The sequence below is a fragment of the Sinocyclocheilus anshuiensis genome, unplaced genomic scaffold, assembly GCF_001515605.1.
Source record: "Sinocyclocheilus anshuiensis isolate Anshui unplaced genomic scaffold, SAMN03320099.WGS_v1.1 scaffold1006, whole genome shotgun sequence".
Classification (NCBI taxonomy): domain Eukaryota; kingdom Metazoa; phylum Chordata; class Actinopteri; order Cypriniformes; family Cyprinidae; genus Sinocyclocheilus; species Sinocyclocheilus anshuiensis.
Window position 1 is genome coordinate 561,659 of NW_015540918.1, and position 21,537 is coordinate 583,195.

At 38.1% G+C, this 21,537-nt stretch overlaps 2 protein-coding genes and 1 pseudogene across 3 annotated transcripts in view; 1 reads left to right on the plus strand and 2 right to left on the minus strand.

Moving 5' to 3' along the window:
• LOC107689324 (protein TALPID3-like) overlaps positions 1-8,315 on the minus strand; it is a 119,663-nt gene extending 111,348 nt beyond the window's left edge. The window contains exons 1-8 of the mRNA XM_016487272.1: positions 8,055-8,315; positions 7,664-7,720; positions 7,465-7,531; positions 7,197-7,266; positions 6,941-7,115; positions 6,626-6,838; positions 5,529-5,731; positions 727-900 (exon numbers count right to left, since the gene is read on the minus strand). Of these exons, the coding sequence (XP_016342758.1) occupies positions 727-900; positions 5,529-5,731; positions 6,626-6,838; positions 6,941-7,115; positions 7,197-7,266; positions 7,465-7,531; positions 7,664-7,720; positions 8,055-8,315 (1,220 nt within the window). The remainder of the gene's footprint in view (positions 1-726; positions 901-5,528; positions 5,732-6,625; positions 6,839-6,940; positions 7,116-7,196; positions 7,267-7,464; positions 7,532-7,663; positions 7,721-8,054) is intronic.
• Positions 8,316-8,759: 444 nt separating this feature from the next.
• Positions 8,760-11,522, plus strand: timm9 (translocase of inner mitochondrial membrane 9 homolog). 2 transcript variants are annotated; one of them, XM_016487265.1, is made up of 5 exons: positions 8,760-8,852; positions 9,261-9,364; positions 9,677-9,735; positions 9,835-9,930; positions 10,956-11,521. In XM_016487265.1, the coding sequence occupies exons 3-5, from the start codon at positions 9,697-9,699 to the stop codon at positions 11,088-11,090; spliced, it is 270 nt and encodes an 89-aa protein (XP_016342751.1). In that variant the 5' UTR covers positions 8,760-8,852; positions 9,261-9,364; positions 9,677-9,696; the 3' UTR covers positions 11,091-11,521. The 2 variants fall into 2 exon arrangements, with proteins under 2 accessions (XP_016342751.1, XP_016342750.1); XM_016487264.1 differs by lacking the exon at positions 8,760-8,852 and having other exon boundaries at positions 9,288-9,355; positions 9,675-9,735; positions 10,956-11,522.
• Positions 11,523-13,326: 1,804 nt separating this feature from the next.
• Positions 13,327-21,537, minus strand: part of LOC107689315 (AT-rich interactive domain-containing protein 4A-like) — a 23,147-nt pseudogene continuing 14,936 nt past the window's right edge.

Here is a 21,537-nt window from a genome sequence, read left to right on the forward strand (position 1 = left end):
TACATACATACATACATACATCAAAACAAAATCTTACTGACCCCAGACTTTTAAACGGTATGTATATAGGCCATTACAAACATATCGGTGAACCACTAATTCATATACTATTGTAATTATATAAATAGTATTGTATTTACTATTGCACATGTCCAAAAAACACATCCTAAAAAGCCATGATACTTTTAGTTAATTTTTGTTAGTGTCAGCTGCAGACTGTCTTCTGTGTGCCCCATGACAGTTCTATAAACTCCAATTCAAATGATCTTTCTTCTCATGACAAATTTTCTTCAAGGAGGCTCATATGAATTTGCAGAACGAGATCCAAAAACATGTTCGTATTATTGAGAACCTCCCTTGCTACATCACAGGCCAAGAACAAAGACATTCAGTGTTAACCACCAACATCAACACACTGCTTCTCATACTGTCATTTTGACAAGTTGCGGTAAGCCTCTTGCACAGAGCGATGTTCGGGCAAAACACGTGTACGCTTCGTCCATTTTTTAAGTGACACTTGCTTATGGAACATTAGGAGGGCGTATTTAAATGAAAAAGACAAGATGGCCTAACCGAGCATCATAAATAAAACAAAAGCATTCCTTTGGCTTGGAAAAAAGAAGTAGTTATGTAGGTCTACTACTATGGTTACACACTGTGTATGGCGAAACACAGAAGGCAGAGGGTTGTGTGCCTTCCTGCTCTGAAAACAAGATCTATTATTACCTGGACCGCTCTGGTTGGCCGTTGTCGGCTGTTGCCATGGCGAACCTCTTTACCCCAACAGACTGCAAGCCGCATCTCTCGGGAGACCTCCGGTTATTAGGGCTCTGGTCCTGAAGTCTGCCATTTCCTGCAAAGAGAGAAGATATCGCAAGGATCAGCCCGGGCACCAGACACCTGCCGCAGTCAGCAGTCCAGCTCATCATGCCAGAACACACACCGCTGTGGGCCTACGACTCTAACAAGGCCCCGTGTGTTTCAGCTAGTCATCAATTCTGCAGAAATCCAGCGCACCGTGCCAATAACCCGGACCATAAATACGTGATACGTGCCAGGCATTTCTGAACACAAGCGAGCAGTTATTCTTTCGCTATTCTTACAGTTTGTCAGCCCATGACTGTAAATGGAAGAAGTCAAACTGAGTACATGGAGGGGGGAAACCTCATATCGTGCAAATGTAAAATATCCCGGCGCTCTCGCCTGAGCCCTATTAGGAGGCCGGAGAGTGGAAAGTTCTCCTTGCGGCACTGCGGAATGCAGACGAAAGGAAACATAGCTATATAAATACGCAGGACAAGGATTTCTCAATCCTCCAAAATCAACAGTAGAGCTCCTGACCGTAATCATTTCCTTAAGGTCAAAAAGGCACCGTAAGGAGGGCCTCCTCCTACAACTGGAACAACAGCAGCACTGCCATACGTGCCTCCAGTGGGCCCCAGTGTCTGGCTAACAGGGAACATGAGGCCTTCAAGCTTCTTGAATACGGTTAAACGAACAGCTAAAGTCTCATGACTCAATGGCAAACAAAGCCCCTGTATCGCAGACCCTCTGCGCCGTGTTTCCTGTGAGAGAGCAAGCAGACATGCAAAAACAATCATCGCTGTTAATGACTGCAAAAAAAAGCTGTACTGTAAAATGTCTGGTAATTTGACCCACAGTACTAGACGAATAACAAACGTGAAACTTTTTAAAATAATATATTAATCCAGTCTTCAGTGTCACATGATCTTTTAGAAATCATTCTAATATGTTGATTTGGTGCTTTTCTTTGATGAATAGAAGTTTCAAAAGAACAGCATTTATTTGAATCAAAAATGTTTAAAAAATGTATTATTGTCTTTACTGTCACTTTTGATACATTTAATGCATATTTGCTGAATAAAAGCATAAAAAAAAATCTATTTACATACTGAAATGACTGAATAAAGGCCACTAAATTGTAATAAAAATGCTGTCACTGCACTCGAAAGAGAAAAATTTCAATAAACATATATTATAACATGGAAAATAAATCAATAACTTCATTAACCACACTCTAGCAGTTATAATTTTTCTGGGCCATATTTTTGTCATAAGTGCATTCTGGGAGTGTTTACTGTGACAGATGAAAACAACAGCTCTTGACAGTTCTATATACGATGGTTGCCAGCGTTACCGCACAGATTCCGATCCCCTTTCCCAGCTGCCGCGTGACGTCAAACCCACACACGTCCACAGCTGCAAAACATCAGCTGTAATGTTGGGACCCGAGGCTGCACGGAGATCCATTCTGCTGCCTTTATAATTACTCCAAACACAGAGCCGTAAACAACAGTCAGCATTTAACATGGAGCTGGCACCTCACCAAAGGCCAGATTCTCGTAAGTGCTGCCTGACGCACAATGCCAGACTGCTGCCCGTCGTGAGCTCGGCTCTTAAATATGGCACCATGCTAGTGAACACCTAAAAACCCTGTGCATGTTAAACTCTGCACAGACACTACAAGGAAATGGCGGGGTTTTTTTTGTAATGCATTACGGAGCACAAAGAACCATAATACATTTGAACACTCTGCAGAGGGGCGGATAGCTTGTATTTGCTGCTCTATTAAGTTGTGACGCACGGCATGTGACCCACCCCCCAGCGCACATCAACAGTGATGGAGGTCTCGGCAGGTAAGGGCACTGGCTAATAATAAAGTCTGCCATTTAAATCGGAAAGGGCATCCCTGCGGGGAGCAGACAGACTCTCCTGGCATCTGCTGGTTGACGTGGAAGTAGTGACAAGAAGCTTTCTAGCTTTCAAAATGTACAGTGAACACATTAGGATCACAATGTAGGTCATGGTGTTAATAAAGCATGCAGTGTGTGTATATATATATATATATATATATATATATACACACACACACACGGACACACACTGTATCTTCAAGTATCTTCTCTGCTTAGCCTAAAGAATCAAAGGATTTTTATATATAGCGTTATTATAATATACACTTTATAACATATACACCTGTTAAAAGGTTTGGAATCAATAACATTTTAAAGAAATTAACACTTTTATTTATTTTTAGAAAATATTTCTATTTCAAATAAATGCTGTTCTTTTGAACTTTTTCTTCATCAAATATTTCTGAAAAATATGTATCACAATTTCTACAAAAATATTAAGCAGCATAACTGTTTTTAACATTAATAATAATAATAAGAACTGTATCTTGAGCATCAGCATATCAGAATGTTTTCTGAAGGATCATGTGACACAGAAGACTGGATTAATGATGCTAAAAATTCAGCTTTGCCATCACAAGATTTAGTTAACAATATTTCACAAATTTACAGTACTATGTTTTAAATAAATCAAATGTTCATACATACATAAAGCATTTATAAAATCAGATCATTTTAAAGATACTGCATATCTCAACATAGCTAGTGTTTGTCTAGTACAAGCTAAAATGTCTACCCATAAATCTTTGATGAGGCAAGACCACAGGAATTGCTGTTGAGGGCATCTGCAATATTCAGAACCCCTTAATGTAAATGCTTCTCCACTCATTACTACATGATTTGACTTCTGTTTCACCTATTTGATTTTACTGTTTTCACTAATGGTCTGGACACATTTGACTGACCTAAAGGCTAAATGAATAAAAATGATGAATAAAGAATGACATTTCAAACAGTGACTACAGTGTCTATTGGAAACTGTTGTAATTATTTTTCTACATCTTGTATAACTACAATACATGCTGTTTTATGACCTAATATTATTTTGAGTGACCACATGGAATATTTAAGCTTTTAAAAAACTCATTTGTCAGACCAAAGGACCATTAAAATGAACAGCACAGATGCTAAAAGATGACTAAAACTTCAAATAAAAAGGTGATACAGCTAGCAATTGACCAGTGTTTGACACAATATTTTTACTGATATTCTGAATAAAATATTCAGAATGATTGTGTTTTTACACAGCTACAATTACTAACTGGGTTGGCATATTGATTATCGGACACTTCAAATTCCCTGCATCATATCGGTCATAATAAATCACCTTAATTACACACTTTCTCTAATTCACTCATATAAACCTAAAAATGTGATGCTGAAAAATTTTAATAAAAATCCCCAACCACAGTAACAGCTGCTAAATTTACCTTATGACCAAAGCGTATATAAGCTCAGATAATTAAACCAGTTCTAACACACCGCTCCTAATTTCCTGGTGGATTACTCATAAACAAGTGAACATAAAAGCACGACACAACAACACCTCACGCTCCAGATTTCACCTCTCCGCATGTATTTAATTCTGTTTTGATGATGTACGTGAGAAACAAAAGGAAGGATGGCTAAAAATAGCCTGTTTCAATGGAGAGAGAGAACGGTCTGACAGCCAGAGAGATGGAGAAACGCTGCCACTGAAATAGCCGGGTTGCCATGACGACCAGATTGATGCGCACAAGTGACAAAATGGAGTTCGTAGCAACAGACATCTTACTGCAGAATTTTTCCACTGTCTCGATGCACACATCCCTGTACCTTAGTGTTTACACGTGCTGATTCCCTGAATTTACATAAAATTCCCCAAATTTTACATCAAACTCAATGGAATAATCAATCAGGAAGAGTGCACTGTGTATGTATGTAGGTCGAAAACAGACAGAACTGGTGATTTAACAGAGAATTTTCACACTCCAGGAAAAATACACACTGAAAAACTGCAAGCCATAATTAACTCTCTGTTCTCCCACACACATCCATCAACGCGAGCCTGAGAATACAGCTCCGGCGTCTGGGAAAGCAATCCGGCGTTCATGTGGGAGACACGGAGGGGGCTGCAGCAGCCGGCGGATTAGATTCAGGTGGGAAAATTCTCCCAGGTTTCAGACGGCCGGGCTTATGTCAGTGACCCCCATCTCTGAGCTCACATCTCGCAGCTAAATTACCAGCGAATTGGAAAAAGAGGAAAGAGCGAGGTGAAATGGAAAAGCAGGAATGTTGTTTGTGATAATGAGGTCCAGGGTCACAAATAAGTCATAATTAAAAAAATTATAAATGTATTTGCATTTTATAATAAAATATCAAAACAAGTGACATCTGTTTTAAGAAAGCACAAGCACACATTTTGAATTATTTCACAAAATTAAACAATAATGTTCAAAATGTTTCTTTTGAATCAAGAAAAATGTTCTTGCACACTTTCTGGTTGTCAAATGTTTTGGAACATGTTCATATGCTAATATAATGAACTACACCTGTGGTTATTCTGCTAAGACATCTGCGTGAAATTAATGGGAATTGACATCCATGAAAATAACCTGAAAACCAATTGGTTAAAACTAATTGAAAAAAGTGTCTCATTAAATTGAAGCCGATTCTGACGCCATAAGCTGATGCCATATTTTGAACCTTAATGCAATGCATTAAGTGTAACTTAAGTATCCAAAAATGTTCAAATACTTTTTTAGGGTCACATTATTGATAGATGACCAGTAAGGGGAAAAGTCAATACAAGTATACAAATCTATATATGCATACCAAATCTCAGCAGCAGCCTCACCTGATGCTGGGCTTCCAGCAGAGGTTTTATCAGTAGCAGAGAGACTGATGCTGCGACTGCCTGAGATCTGAGCTGGCAGAGAGTCTGTCTGGGTGATTCCAGAGCTCATGTGCAGGGTGGACTGTGAGTCTGTGTTTGCCCGAGCTGCTACGACATCCAAAGCTGATCCCAGGAGGCGATTCTGAAGATAGAGGAGATATGATAAAGTAATGCATAACCTAAACACAAGATAAACAGAACCAATTCATGAACTGTAGTGGAGAAAAGTCTTCTCGGTCTTGCAGGAATAATGCTCAGAGGCAGAGTTCCAGAAGCCAAAATAAGACTTTACTAGAAGAAATAATAAAGCCAAGATGCCAGCTGACCATCTGAATCGGTCTCTGTCCAAGCTACCATTCTTATACAGTTTTGTTATCGGTCACTGTCCAATAAGCATATAGGTCACTTTTTCATATTCATATATCAAATAACTTATTATTTAATCCTCTCTAAGTGCCCAGAGGGATATACATTACATATGAGCTGTCGTGGTTTTAATAAATATTTTGCTTGCAAAGTACACATTATTCATTCCTGCACCCTCTATAAAAGTCTCTGAAACGAAGATGTGACACAACAGCATGTGACTCATTAAAAACAGATTTCCGCAATTAAAGTCTGTTTGAAATCAAAAAAGTTCAATGTGCTATGTAGACATGATCTGCTCAGTATTTGGTACTAAGCCACCCTGATGAACAACAGTATGAACTATATCACCACATCATATTTACAGTAGCAAATACATTTAATTCAAGGGTGGAAAACTAACTTATGAATGTTTTTGGTGCAATAATCCTTGACTAACATAAGACGACTTAAAAAAAAATGAAATGAAACAAAACAAATAAAATAAAACAGAAACAAAACAAAAGAATACAAAATTAAAAACAAAAATAAAACAATAAAAATAAAAGCAAAAGCAAAACTAAAACAAAACTAATACAAAAACAAAACAAAATAATAAACTAAACTAAACTAAACTAAAATAGCTAGATTCTGCAACTCCAGATCTAGACAGAGGTCTTGCCATTTTTACCTGCAGCTGGATCTGCTGACATTGGATCGTCTCCAGGTGTTGCAGTCTCTGCTGGATCAGAATGCTAAGTTGTTCCTCCAGATGGGCTACTCTCCCAGCAGGACTGTTCTCAGTACTGGCCGCCCTTCCCGGCTGGACATTGGACTCTGCTGCCTGCAACCTCCGCAGCTCAGCAGTTACCAGTGCGATCTGAGCCTCCATCTCACTCTGAGCCTGATGGACCAAACAAAGACAGTTTAAGGTGAATGCTATAATACTGTATTGCTTTATGAATGTTACAATATTATAATGCTGTATGAATCTAAAAATGTCTACCTTGATAAGTGGCGCTGTGGCAGCAATAGTAGCAGCTGTTATGGCTGCCACATTTGCAGAAGTCCCAGGATCTCCTAATGGACAAACAGGATCTGACTGGCCTCCTGGAGTTTGGGATCTGTCTTGGTCCAACACTTGTACTGTCACGTTACGTCTTAAAGGGGCACTTTGGGATCTGAGGAACAAAGTGAAATATCCATGTGTACAAAATAACCATGTTTGATCATAGGAACAACTGAGTGAAAGCAGGCATGACCTTTTCTTGAGGGCTGCAGAAACTGCTCCTCTCCCATCAGCAGAGTATGTAGAAATGTGCACATCTTCACCTGCGGTGTTCAGAGATTACAAATCGATTCACATTAGCTGCTTTCAAAAATATATAATACCAATATAATTCAAAACAATACAATATAATATGATACCATTATAATTCTAAATAGCAAAACATAATATAAATTCATACTTTTTGACTGTCTGCGTGATTGTAGTTTGATCATTACTTTAATACCAATATAATATAATACCTTTTGACTTTAAGTTTGCTGTCTGCATGATTGTAGTTTGAACTTTACTTTTCTCTTTCCTGGAGACCTATATGAGAAAATAAATAAATAAATAAATATGTTAATCAACTTAAGCAAGTTTAAGTCGTTTAATTACAAACCAAATATAAATCAACTGTAAATAATAATAATAATAAATTAAATAAAATAAAAAACTCACTTGGTCAAAAAAGTCAGCAAATTGATTTGATGGTCCACCAGACTGTTGTTCATGGGGTTCAAATGAATTTAGATTAAAAAAAAGTATTTATTATTTTGATCATTTAATTGATCTCACAATCTAACTATAATCAATCTAATAGTGTTACCTGTATCTGTTTATTTACTATTTATTCAAGTTTTTTAAGGTATGTAATATTTTGATACTTAATTTCAAATACTTAATGATCTAAATATTCTTACGAATGGAAAGTTTGTCATTTGAAAGCATGTAGGCTTTCTTGCATTATTATGCCGTTATATTATGATTATATATTCAGTGGCATAAAAATTTCTGGGGCAATATATCGCACAACAAAAAGTTGTTATCGTGACAGGCCTAATCTAACAGTGTTACCTGCATCTGAAGCTGAAGGTATATTCACAGACAGGACAGGTGGGATTTCTCTCCCACCCACAGAATGAACATCTTCAGAGTCTGACAGTCTCCTGATGTAAATATTAACTTTATTATGGCTCTTACGCTGTATTTCCTCTCTGCTGGCACCCAAAGCTGCTCTGCTTGAGTTAATTAACACATCTGCTGCATCAGAACTGGATGTAGAGTCGTTTAAGTGCGTGTTATTGATCATAGACACACAACAAGGGTCCATTTCCACTTTTATACAAGTATTTAGACAGTCCAATAAAGAGACACCGGTTTTTTGATAATAACAAAGTTACAGACCCAGCAGTTAGTTGCCAAAAGCTTTGATCATTTTCAGGCGTTCATAACCGTCTTACCGTAAACATGACATCAAGATAACGATTATTGCCTTTATTTCCTGAGATATCCACAGATGACACGCCAGTCACTCTGGTGTTGTTGTCAGTATTGGTTTTAAATTTCCCGCCGCAGGTTATTTTTAAAAGCAACAGGTTGGCTCAGCCTCTCATTTCTGTTATTACAGTAAATCCCGACTTTGTTTCGTAATATTTTAATGTGATATATTTAAATTATGTTTTATTTCAGCCGTAAATCCAGTTATTTTCACAGCTTCGGTTGTTGCTGACAACAAAACTTCACAACCGTGATCTTGGAAACAACAGCGTGATCGCAAGGCAGATTTCAAAATAAAAGTCTGTCTTCCCTTTGTTTTGGTCTCGGAAGTCTCGACACTGCTGCCCCCATTTGGTCCTTATTTGATCTGGTAAACATGAGAAATAAATGTTTCTTTGTTTTTGCTTTTTTTTTTTTTTTTAGTCTTTATCCCTTTTTTTTTTTTTTTTTTTTTGCGCAGTAATAAATTTTAGAAGATGCATTTTTATACTGTGAGACAAGTATATCAAAAACGACTGAAAATGTAAAAATGCCTGTTTTACAATATTTAATATTTAAGATAAGACGCTTTTAAATAATCAAAAGAAGAGATGCTTGTCTTTGTGTATTATGTCTGTACATTTTCAACAAGATGTGTATTACAGACACAATTATATGTATAAAATGATATAAAAATGTAATAATATATTAAATAAAATACAAATTTAAATAGCCTTTTTAAGTTCTAAGGATCTGAATTCTATTCCTTCATACACGATTTTATTTTTTATTTTATAAGGGCTCTTATTTGTTACGAAAGTGCCGAATCTGCCGATGTGAAGCAGCGGATATCTCTTCTGTTCTTCTCACATGTCCTTCACATCCTGAGCTCTGACAGCAAAGGTAGTAGCTTTACTGTTTTTTTTTTGTTTGTTTTTTTTGTTTTTACGTGCTTTGCTTTTAGTTATATTTATTGTCTACATCTTATTTATTATAAAGCGTTTATTAAAGCATTTATTTTGGAAGGCATTTATCGCATATTTAGTGTTATAAATGTACATGTGATATGCTAATGGCTAATGTAGCCACTCAACATCACACTCTTTGGCCAAAAAGAACGTTTATTTAGCAACTTCTGCACTGTCGATAAGAACAGGGAGAATTTCTGGCTCAAATGCTCGTGGTGTGAGTAATGGCATTTCATTTCATCCACAGCATCCCACTTTATTGTAACTATGGCGGCTCAAGTCAACGAATCAGACCAGATTAAACAGGTAAGAGGAACCTTAGACGTAACCGTACACATTTATTGTCTATTTTCAGTTTTGAAATAATTAAATAACTATTTAATTGCCCATCTTTGTATTTTGCAGTTCAAAGAATTCCTGGGAACCTACAATAAACTGACAGAAAACTGCTTCATGGATTGTGTTAAAGATTTCACTACAAGAGAGGTCAAGCCAGAGGAGGTGTGGTGTTAAATTGTGATTAGGCTTATATTTCTACAAGCTATCTTATAAGTCCTTTGAAATAAAAATGTAACTATTAATTTAAACGTATAGTTCACCCAAAAATGAAAATGTGATGTTTATCTGCTTACCCCCAGGGCATCCAAAATGTAGGTGACTATGTTTCTTCAGTAGAACACAAACGAAGATTTTTAACTCAAACCGTTGCAGTCTGTCAGTCATATAATGGAGGTGAATGGGAATCACGGCTTTGAGAGTCAAAAAAACATACACAAACAAAACCAAATTAAACCCTGCGGCTCGTGACGATACATTGATGTGTAAAGACACGAAACGATCGGTCTGTGCAAGAAACTGAACAGTATTTATATCGTTTTTTTACCTCTGATTTATTGCAATGTCCGAACTGTTCTGAGCGCGTTCGCGTCTTCTTCAGTCGGTGCGTGACGTGTCTTCTTCTTCTTCTTGTTTTACGGCGGATCGCAGACTTATAAGTGCATTACCGCCACCTATCTCTCAAATGGACCATTGACACTCTATCTACAATCTCAATTAGGAGTGTCAATGGTCCATTTGAGAGATAGGTGGTGGTAATGCACTTATAAGTCCGCCGTAAAGCAAGAAGAAGACGTGTCAAGCGCAGGCTGTCGAGGATGCGCTCAGGACAGTTAAGACATTGCAGTGAATCAGAGGTAAAAAACGATTTAAATACTGTTCAGTTTCTTGCACAGACCGATCATTTCGTGTCTTTACACATCAATGTATCGTCATTCACGAACCACAGGGTTTAATTTGGTTTTGTTTGTGTATGTTTTTTTTACTCTCAAAGCCGTGATTCCCATTCACCTCCATTATAAGACTGACAGACTGCAACGGTTTGAGTTAAAAATCTTCGTTTGTGTTCTACTGAAGAAACAAAGTCACCTACATTTTGGATGCCCTGGGGGTAAGCAGATAAACATCAAATTTTCATTTTTGGTTGAACTATCCCTTTAACTGGATTTCAATGTACCTTTCCTTTCCAGACTACATGTTCTGAGAGCTGCTTACAGAAGTATCTGAAGATGACGCAGAGGATCTCCATGCGCTTTCAGGAATATCACATCCAGCAGAATGAAGCGTTGGCTGCTAAAGCTGGCTTGTTAGGACAACCACGATAATCATCTGCGGCTGAACTCTAGAGCATTACGTCAGGCTCTCTCTATTCCAGCATGGAGCAGGGCTCTCCAAACTGGAGCAGCAGGGCAGACGACGCAGGCACTGGGAATACTGTGAGAAGTCCTGTAACGTTTGCCGGCTCTTCGGATAAATGGATCGTTGGGAATTTTGGTTTCCCAAAGGACAGACACTCTCGTTTTGACCATTATGTTGGTCTTCCGTAAAACACGAAAGATCTTGATTGTTTTTATGTTAGCGTGCTACAAAATAAAATATTAGTCAACTCTAATATTCAGTCTCGTTCATGTATAATTTAGCTAATGAAAAAAAAAAAAAGGTTTAAGGTAATACTTCACCCAAAAATTGCTCATAAATTTCTCACCCTCACACCATCCAAGAAATGTAGCATACATCATTACACCACCTGCTCACCGATGGATCCTCTGCAGTGAATGGGTGCTGCCAGAATGAGAGTCCAAACAGCTGACAAAAGCATCACAAGTAATCCACACAACTCCAATCTTGTGAAATGAAAAGCTGCATGTTTGTAATAAATCCATCAAGGCGTTTTAACTTTAAACGGCCACTTCTGGCCATAATATCAGTCCTTTATCCATAATAATGCTTCCTCCAGTGAAAAAGTCCATCCCCTGTTGTCCATTCACACTGAAATCCACCAACATGTTTATTACAGTTTTTGCTTGATCTGTGCATATTTCTCTCCTGATTAAGACCAGATGAATTTTTTCACTGGAGAAAGTGTTATTATAGATTATAAACTGGTATTTTAGCTAGAAGCAAAGGTTTGAAGTTAAAACATCGTAATGATGGATTTGTTTCTTACAAACACGCAGCATTTCACTTCACAATGTTAACTGATGGACTGCAGTCGTGTGGATTACTTGTGATGCTTTTATCAGCCTTTTGGACTCTTAATTCTGACGGCACCCATTCACTGCAGAGGATCCATTGGTGAGCAAGTGATGGAAAGCTAAATTTCTCTAAATCTATTTTGACAAAGAAACAAACTCATCTACATCTTGGATGGTCCGAGGGCGAGTAAATTTCCAGCAAATTTCAATTTTTGGGTGAACTATTCCTTTAACAAAGATGAGTTCTATGAAGATTTTATTAGTATTACTAGCTAGACGAATCTCAGAAAACATGGCCATAAAGTCATAATTCTGTCCAAAATAAATAGTTTTTGCCTAAAGGAAAAAAAAAATCCTTTTTAAAGCAATTTTGCATTGCGAAATTTCAATGAAACTCGAGTAAAAACTGAACATTAAATATTTTAAGTATTTCCACATCATGGTAGTATTTGTTTATACTCTCTTTAAGCCATGTGGATTTAATCTTCTTAGAATAAAATAGTGGCATTACAATTTGAAGGAAAATTCTGATAATATCCATATTTTGTCCTAAAAATACAGGAATGCATTTTTCTGCCAAATAAACAAATGAGGTTCAAATGTGCCCCTTGTTGTTTTTGTGAGTTTTCAACCAGTTAATAAAGACAAAGAAATAGGAAGAATATTTCGGAATATTTCAAAACTTTATTAGAAATGAGAAGACCTCTTCTTATTTTACATAAAGATACAATGGCTTTGCTCAGGAACCTAATGCCTTCATTTCTTCCTCCAGGAATCTGTAAATAAACTGAAGTCACAGGGAAGCAATTTTCACAATTTTGTCGCAGTGAATTAATCAATGCCTACAGCATAAAATGTTCAACATAGTCATATGGGTCATCACTCTAGACAGCTTGGGTTTAGGTTCCAAAATTGTTGAGTATATACAGTCTAAAGATGTGCTAATGCTTCTACCAACTTGACATAGAAAAGGAAAATGAATATACAAAGATGTACTGTTTAAAAATAATAAATCGTTTTTACAGTCTGTGTAAAATGTATTTTTCAAATACATGTTTTTTTGAAAGATCTATTTACAAAAGGAACAGTAAGAAACCCCTGGGCTTAACATACTTGTGTGAGAAGCAACTCATTTATTCAATTGGTCAAGAACTCGAAATGAAAATGAGAATAAAGGATTAAATAATAAAGTACCAGAAAATCTGAAATCAACAAGAATGGGGAGGAAAAAGCAGGTCACCAATTTCTGGTGTTCCATCAGGGGAGCTTCGGGCCCAAATGGATAAAGAAAACGGGGGAAGATGCGGTTTACTGCACAGTAGTTACCCAAATTGTGATGTCACATTCAAAGCTTCAAGATGACCCGACAAAATTCTCATACTCTTTCTACCCCACCGACCGAACCGAATGTGGGATGATTGTGATTCTCATCTTGTAAAAAATACAAAAATGCTGTCCACGGACTGAATAAATATATTTAACAAGTTGCAAGATAATACCTTTATTTTACACAAAAATTTCAGCTCTAGAAATCTTTAATTAAATAACTTCACGGCTGTGATATATACTTTTTGAAATTTTCCATACTAAAATAAAAACTCTGCAATTACATATAAAAAGACAAAATACACTTGCAAAGGAAATTAGTCCACTGAAAACAGTTTTACCTCGTGTTCCACTGTAAACATTTTCTGTAGGTTTTTTTTTTTTAGTTTTCATTTTCTTAAAAAGAGACAACAAAAATAGGTTTTGCATAATTCTCTGTGCTCGCATACTAAGACAGAAGTGGAAGACGCCAGCTGCAGTTTTCAGTAAACTACATTTCCTTTTGCAATTGACTTTGTCCTACTTTTCCAAAATAGGGCACTCTGCTGTAGCACATGTACTTTGGCAGTTCTGATGGAACAAGCGCATTCCAACTGACCTTTCTTTGAATAACCATGTCCAGCTGGTTAAGGTGACCATTACCTAGGGATCTGAGACAATGTTCTTACCATGTTCTGACAACTGCATCCAAATTCAGTCCCTGCTGTGCAGAAGCAGGAAGAGGAGGTTTCTGTTCAGCATTTGTAGAGAGCGAAGTGAAAAGTGCCGTCGTATATACGTTCTGGATGGATAAATTGTAAGCTTTGATTTCATAGATTGCATTCAACCCTCACGTGGAGTACGTTCCCTGGTGTGACAGCGAGCGAGAGGAGGCAGGATCAGTTTACAAAGTGCAGAATGTGGGAGTGGCCAATAGGGATCAGAGACGTGGAGGCGGTGAGCAGTCGAGTGCTATTGGCTGCTTGCTCTGGCTCATCAGTATGCCAGTGTGTCTCCGTGGAGGTAGCAGGATGCTGAGAAGGCAGAGGTGGAGCGGGGCAGGGGCAGGGGCGGGGCAGGGCACGGGCGTGACATCACCTGCACTCGACGGCCACAGTGTTCTGCGTGGGGGAAGCAGAAGACGGGCTCATGCCCGTGTCGGACGAGCCTGATGATGTGGACGCTGTGGTGTGGGACACTGTTGATCACAAATCAAAGGTCAATAAATCACAAAAGACCGGAAATTGAGAAATCCGAAGTTTAAATAGTACAATTTTTTATTTTTTTTAAACCTGATGAACAGAAAAACATACAACACTAACAATCATAGCTATTATTATTAAACTAATAATAATAATAATATCAACAATGTCATTATAAATGAATAAATACAAAATGAAAAATAAATACCACTACTACTACCAAGTCAAAGGTCAATAATTTGAGAAATTCAAAAACCATTTACATTTTTTAACATTAAGTACAATTTCCAAATTCTTTAGACCTGAACGGAATAAACAAGAACATTTTTAATGTCATTAATAATAATAATGTTATAAATAATAATCGATAAATAGAAATTATTTTTTTATTAATAATAATAGCAGCAATATTTGTAAATGAACAAATAAAAATTATGTATTATAAGCAAATTTACCTTCTCTTTCCTTCTTTTTTAACCTTTTCCGCCTCCTGTCGATGGAAGCCACTTCAGACTTGAGTGACAAGTAGTACTTCCTGATTTCCTGTAGCTTCTCTTGCAAGAATGAAATGCGCTCAGCACTTGACATGTTGTCCAGCTCAGCTGTGAAAAACAGAAGCAGGAACCAGTGAGGACAGGATGTAAAAGTAACTTTGGTGTCTAATGTAACTTTGGTAAAGTTCGTAAACTTACTCAACTGGCAGGACCACTTATATGTGCGGGGGGAAGGGATGGATTGCTTCTCTTTGTGCTTGTCTTTCTCCATGTCTTTAATGTTGGGAGAAACCAGACCGGGTGACCGAGAAAGCTTCTGGCTCTTGGGTAGGCTGGAGTGCTTGACTGGGGTTAGCTTATTAGAGCTGTCCATGGCAGACAGGTCCTCACTGTCGCTACTGTGACCTGGAGACATACAGAGAGAGATTTTATCAGGTTTGAGTCCAAGACAAAAAATACCCGTCATACACAATTAAAGCCATCATTGGTCACAAATAGAAATTAAAGCTAGAATGTTTAACTTTGAACGTGAGAAATGAAGCAGAGGTTAATCAGACAGCCAAGAGAAGTGTAACATCACATGACATCAGTCAAGTTAGCGAAACCATTCTCTGGTATCATCATCTTTGACTCTATTCTCTTTCCACCAACCTTTGATTAATCACATACATTCAATTTTTACTGGGAACATTTTTTTTTTTAATAAACCTGACCTAACCTTCCAGGATAGGAATCTAAGGAATAAAATAAAAAGAAATTAATTAAATAAAACAAAAATTTCAATATCAGTTTATAGCAAACAACTAATAGAAAAAGTAAACCCTGACTTGGACATCAATCCATAAATGCTTTCAAGGCTTTGAACTTGCATCAAAACACTCACCTGCTCCATTCTTCTCTGTTTTACATACAGTGCTTGAACGTTTCTGGCTACGTTTTTGCTTCTTGGCCGACAAGCCAGTAGTGCAATCCAATAACCTTTTCTGACCTGAAAATGCAGAATAATAACAATACAAATAAGAAAATCACACAGAACAAAAGCCATAAAAAAAATAAAAATAATAATAATTATTATTTGCCATAAAAATAATACAAATCTAGTGAAAGACAATATATAAATCTTGGTCAGGTTAGACACCACATTGAATTGAACACAGATGAAAACAAGGCTGTGAGGGATATATTTACAGTTTTTACAGTGGCATGCAAGGTTATAAAGGTCCCAGATCACATATCACACCTCAAAACTTTAAAAACTGTTTTTTTTGTAGTTTTTGTCTTCTGAAAGACTCATCTTGTAAACAACAACAAAGTATCTTGTTAAACAACAATACAATCTATTCAACGCACTGTACTTCAGTCCCTCAGAGCCTCATTGCACTCCTTTCAAAAATAGATAATGGTGTTAACCCTGACAAAGGTCTATTGCTGATCATATCAATTATGCCAATAGTCAAATAGCTATTTTTTTCCAATTCGAACGGCTTACTCTTTAAAACCAGGTTTCATCAAGCTTTCACCTACCTCTGTCCTTTCCATCTCGATCCTGCAGTGAGATGCTAGAATTGCTTGAACTTGCACTAGCATCAAAACTATGAGTTGACTCATTCTCCCCGAGCCCCTCCTGTGATTCTGCCACACTGTCCACTTCGATGGTGGTGTCGCTCTCACTCTTAGTGCTGTGAGATTCGTCCGGGCTGGGGGCAGAGGATGGGGAAAACAGGAGTGGAGGTCCCACTGCAGCCAGGACATGAGGAAGTTGGTCGGAAGGCTCTAGAGGTTGAGTTTTCTCTTCCTTCATCATTAGCAGTAACTCTTCACCAGAGGGCCTGTCCTTCTCCTCTGGATCGTCAAGGTCCACTTCATGGCAGACCAGCGCTTCGGGGCCGATTTGAGGCATCATTTCCTCATTTGCGGTTGTTGTTGGATCCTCAAGCTCTGGGCAAGGAGGTTCTACCCTGAGGTGCACCTCTCTGGTAAGAGCGGGCATCTCAGATTTCATCTCGATATCTTTACTGGGAGATGATAATGTTGGAGAAGGGTGTTCCTCAGGTTTCTGCACCACCTCAGTCTTCTTCTCAGGATCAGGTTTCTTCTCCAGCGGTGGGGTTTTAACTAGAGAAAGCATTCTTCTTTCTTCTTCTTCTATGTCCACGTGGACTACCCTTTCCGGCGTTAGCCGTTCAGTGAATTCGAATTCCACTGCGGCGTTTTGCTCTGACGGGCCGAAGTCCTCTGTTGCAGAGTCTGTGTCCGAGGTAATCTCCACGTGCGTTATTCTCTCTAAAGGACTATATGGCCTTTTCTGGGGTATCTTCGCAGGTTGCAGAGGAGTGGAGGGTTCCTCTGTCCGAATGTGATTAGCAGTGGCAGGTGTTTGTGTGGGAGTCTCTGATCCTGGTTCTTTCAAATGAGGCTTCTTCACTCTCGGTTTTGTAGATCCGTCATCAGACGCAACAGGGAGCAGGGATGTGTCTTCCTCAGGTTTACTCTCCCTCTCCTTGAAGTTGGGCATCTCCTGAGTGCTGCTGGGAATTTCAGGCTCAGTCTGCGCAGGTTCTGGCATTGTGATCTCCTCTGGGAGATTCTCAGCTGCCTCTTGTTTTGCTGTTGGGGGTGGATAGGTTGTCTCTGTCCATTCCAGCTTCTTCTCAGGAGATTCTTCACACTCACTATCATCTGAGGAGTTCCCTGAATCTAAAAATGAAAACATACATCAAAGTCAATGACCATGAAAGTTAACCGTCAAGTATGATGCTTAAAACTAGTGATGCACAGACGTGTTGGACAATAAAAGCAATCATCTGTGTTTTCTGAGTCAACGTATCAGAGTATTTAATTTAAAAGGGGACGGGAAAAGGCATTGGACAGTTAAAAACTTGTGAAGTGATGAAAATGTCTAACACAATTTCATGTGATTTTTTTTTAACCCTGCAGTTCAGCATGAGCTCACTGGTTTATATATCTCAGTCATATCCAAATTAATTTCCATATGAAGAATACAATCCTTTTACAATTCTTTTAAAGATGTGTTTTAAATAAAGGTGGCAGAAAATAAAAACCATCAAGTTATCAATTTCAGCAGGTGTTGTTTTTCTATCGATTCAAAGCGATGTGAGCTGCTCTTACCATTAGATCCTCTATCCGAATCATACATCCCAGAAGTTCTCCTCATTCGCCAAAGAGGGGTACCTGTCCAAATATTTATGGTGTTAAACACTAGCCAAGGTCATGGGCTCCCAGGGAACATACATTCTGGTAAAATGTGTACATTGAATACACTATTAGATGCTTTAGATAAAAAACATATGCCAAATGCCTAAATATAAGTGTAACTCATAACAGTAGTAATGTTCAACAAAACCCACCAAGCCATTAATCTTACTATAGAAACTAGAATGTTTGTAATCACATGGCAAAAGGCTGGTTTCTGTTTCTTGTGACAGGGCAGTGGCACAAAATGGCAGCATGATATTACTACCATTCCAGTTATCAGACCTGAACTTCAGCTGCAAGATTACACAGGTTATAGACAGCTTTTGACATGGACAGTCTTACCCTCTCCATTTGGCAGGGTAGAGGCATCTGTGGGCCTTGAGGTCTTGCTGCCGGATCGACCCTCGCTGCTGGGGGTCTTAGACACACTACGGGAGGTGCTGGGAGGGGTGGATTTGAGTGGAGGACGACCTCGACGTATCACTTGTTTAGCCTGTTTATCCTCCTCTCCATCTTCTTTATTCTATGGTGAAGGAGAGCTCAAAAGATAATTTTTTCCCCCAAGGTTCTCAAAAGATAAATCTCATTTTAGTTTTTAAGACAGATTCCCACTCACCTTCACTTTTTTCTTTTGTTTTCTCTTTGTTCCACCCTTATCAACAGGCCATATTATTCGATCTGCCTTGATCCATTCATCATATCTGTTGCAGAGACAAAATCCCTTGAATAATACTGTCATCATGCACAGGGTGAACAATAAATAACCCTTTCAGTCTTCATGCACCATTCTGATCCTTTTAAATGAATAATGGACATTTAATGCATGCCGTCTAAGAGTTAAGAAATCTAACCGATGAAATAACATATATTGGAATCTCTAATGGTAACAGACTAAAAGGTTATTATGACATGTTAAATTGAAGCAGAGGTTAATCAGACAGCCAAGAGAAGTGTAACATCACATGACATCAGTCAAGTTAGCGAAACCATTCTCTGGTATCATCATCTTTGACCCCATTCTCTTAACAAGCATTTCAATTTTCAGTAGAACTGAGCAGTATATACAATATTCACCGTGTATTTGCAGGCAAAATCCAGTCATAATTTTCACATGCATTAAATGCAGTAAATTAAACATTAAAAGACAGTCGCATCAACACCTCACCTAATATTCCAGCCGTAGTAATGCACCAGGTAAAGAACCTCTCCATTATCTGTCTCTGTGTTCCTGATGTTAGCTTCATAGATTTTCTGTGTCTTCCCCTTGCCGTATCTCACTTTGATTTTAGTGCCGGTCACAGAATGCTCAGAGTCCTCACAGCAGTCATCCTCCTCCATCTCATCTCTGTCAACCAAACACGAACGATTAGATTCTTCATCCACACAGAGATTTTTAAAGGACCATATCATAGAAAACAACACTTTTGTTGTTTGGGGCAAGTAAGATTTGGAGTCAGTTAATTATTTTATTCAGCAAGAAAGCATAAATCGTTCAAAAATTTCAGTAAAGACAGTTACAATGAAAAAAGATTTTCAAACACGTGCTGTTCTTTTGAACTTTCAAAATGTATCAATGAATCCTAAAAATGCATCACAGTTTCCACAAACATTAAGCAGCACAACTGTTTTCAACACTGATAAGAAATGTTACTAGAGCACCAAATCAGCATATTAGAATGATTTCTGAATGATCATGTGACATTGAAAATTGGCGTAATGAAGCTGAAAATTCAGGAAAAAATTACATTAAGATAATAAAATAAAAAAAGTTTTCTATTAATTTGTAATAGTAATTCAAAACATGACTGTTTTTACTTATTTATTATGTTTGATCAAATAAATGCAACCTTGGTGAGCATAAGATAATTTCTTTCTTCAAAATATTAATACAAAAAATTAAAACAACTATTTTTTTAAATATCCAAAACTCAAAAGCTCCCCCAGCCCACCTATAGTTTAAGGAAACTAAGCTGCAAATTTGTTCAGAAATTACAAAACCCTTGCCATCCCTATCACAAGCACATCAATGTTTGATCACCCATTATTTACATATCCGCCCCTAAACGGCAATGTGGTGCACTTTGATGAACAACAGGAAGTAATTTTTTCAGGTATTGAAGACCCCTTTGGCAATTTTAACTTCAAGTTATTTGAAGTCCAACTGTAAAAATATTTGTTTGTAATAAGACTTTGAGTAACAAAATAAAAATCTAAAAAAGTGGCCCCTTTCAGGAAAAGGTCTCAAAGAAAAGTCCAAGTAACTCTGAAATTACTAATGACTTAACACCATTTCCCCGGTTTAAATGCAGATATTAATCAGACAGCCAAGAGAAGTGTAACATCACATGAGATCAGTCATGTATGCGAAACCATTCTCCGGTATCATCATTTCTCAGTCTGCTGGAACAGGTTCAAATCAAGCGGCAACCTCCTGCTCTCTCTCGTGAAGCCAACACGGAAGTGACTTAAACTGTAATTAGTCAACTGGCCGCTAGAGGCTGGCTGCAAAAGGGAGTCAATCCCATAAGGGCCTTTCGCACCGCTTTAGTTCCAGAACTAAATGTACAGTACTAAAGTACTGGGACTATTTTGCGCGAACTATTTCCCAGTACAATTTAAAGGGTTGCATTCGCACAGACAGTGTGTACTAAGAAGTGACGTAAGCCGGTCGACAGCAACGTCATTTGTGCGCGGCGTTCAACAACAGAAACAAAGAACAACATTAACAACAGGAGGATGGAGGATGCTGTGATCGGAGCTGTGTTTTTGTTGTGTCTTGCGGGTTTCACAATAATGGACATGGAAAGTCGACGTATACGTAAAGCGATTGAAAGAACGGAAAGGAGGACTAAGAATCTCCAACGACAACTGGCAGTGCTCCATTTGCTACAAGTGCCTGTACTTCAGCGTCCGTCCACCTATCGCTGTTCTCCATACTTGCGAAATAAGTTGACACAATGTTTACAGTATGTTTACACGGCGTTTTAAATCATGGCGGGTGAGGGCGTTCTCGTACGCGTTTGGCCAATCAATGTCTACTTACGTCATGATTAGTACCAGTTGTACTGGTAAGAACCTGCTCCGGAGTAGGAGCTAATTTGGTTTTCGAAAAAGGCAGTCCGGTACTAAAATCGCACCCAGTTCCGGCGATGCGAAAGCGCCAAAAAGTGGGTAGTTCCACAATTAGTTCTGGTACTATGAAAAGGTTCCTGCGGTGTGAAAGGCCCTATAGACTCCCCATTGTTAAAATACCCAACTTTACAGCAGAAAAAAAAACATGTTTACAGCCTGGTTCAAAAAATGATTTTGGTCTATATAGCTAATTTTGCCCTTCATGACAACTGTGAGGGGGGCAGGGCT

Coding starts and splice junctions, on each gene's coding strand:
- timm9 (XM_016487265.1), top strand. CDS start 9,697: ATGGCGGCTCAAGTCAACGAATCAGACCAGATTAAACAG. Junction 9,736..9,834: donor AATCAGACCAGATTAAACAG/GTAAGAGGAACC, acceptor TGTATTTTGCAG/TTCAAAGAATTCCTGGGAAC. Junction 9,931..10,955: donor GAGAGGTCAAGCCAGAGGAG/GTGTGGTGTTAA, acceptor TTTCCTTTCCAG/ACTACATGTTCTGAGAGCTG.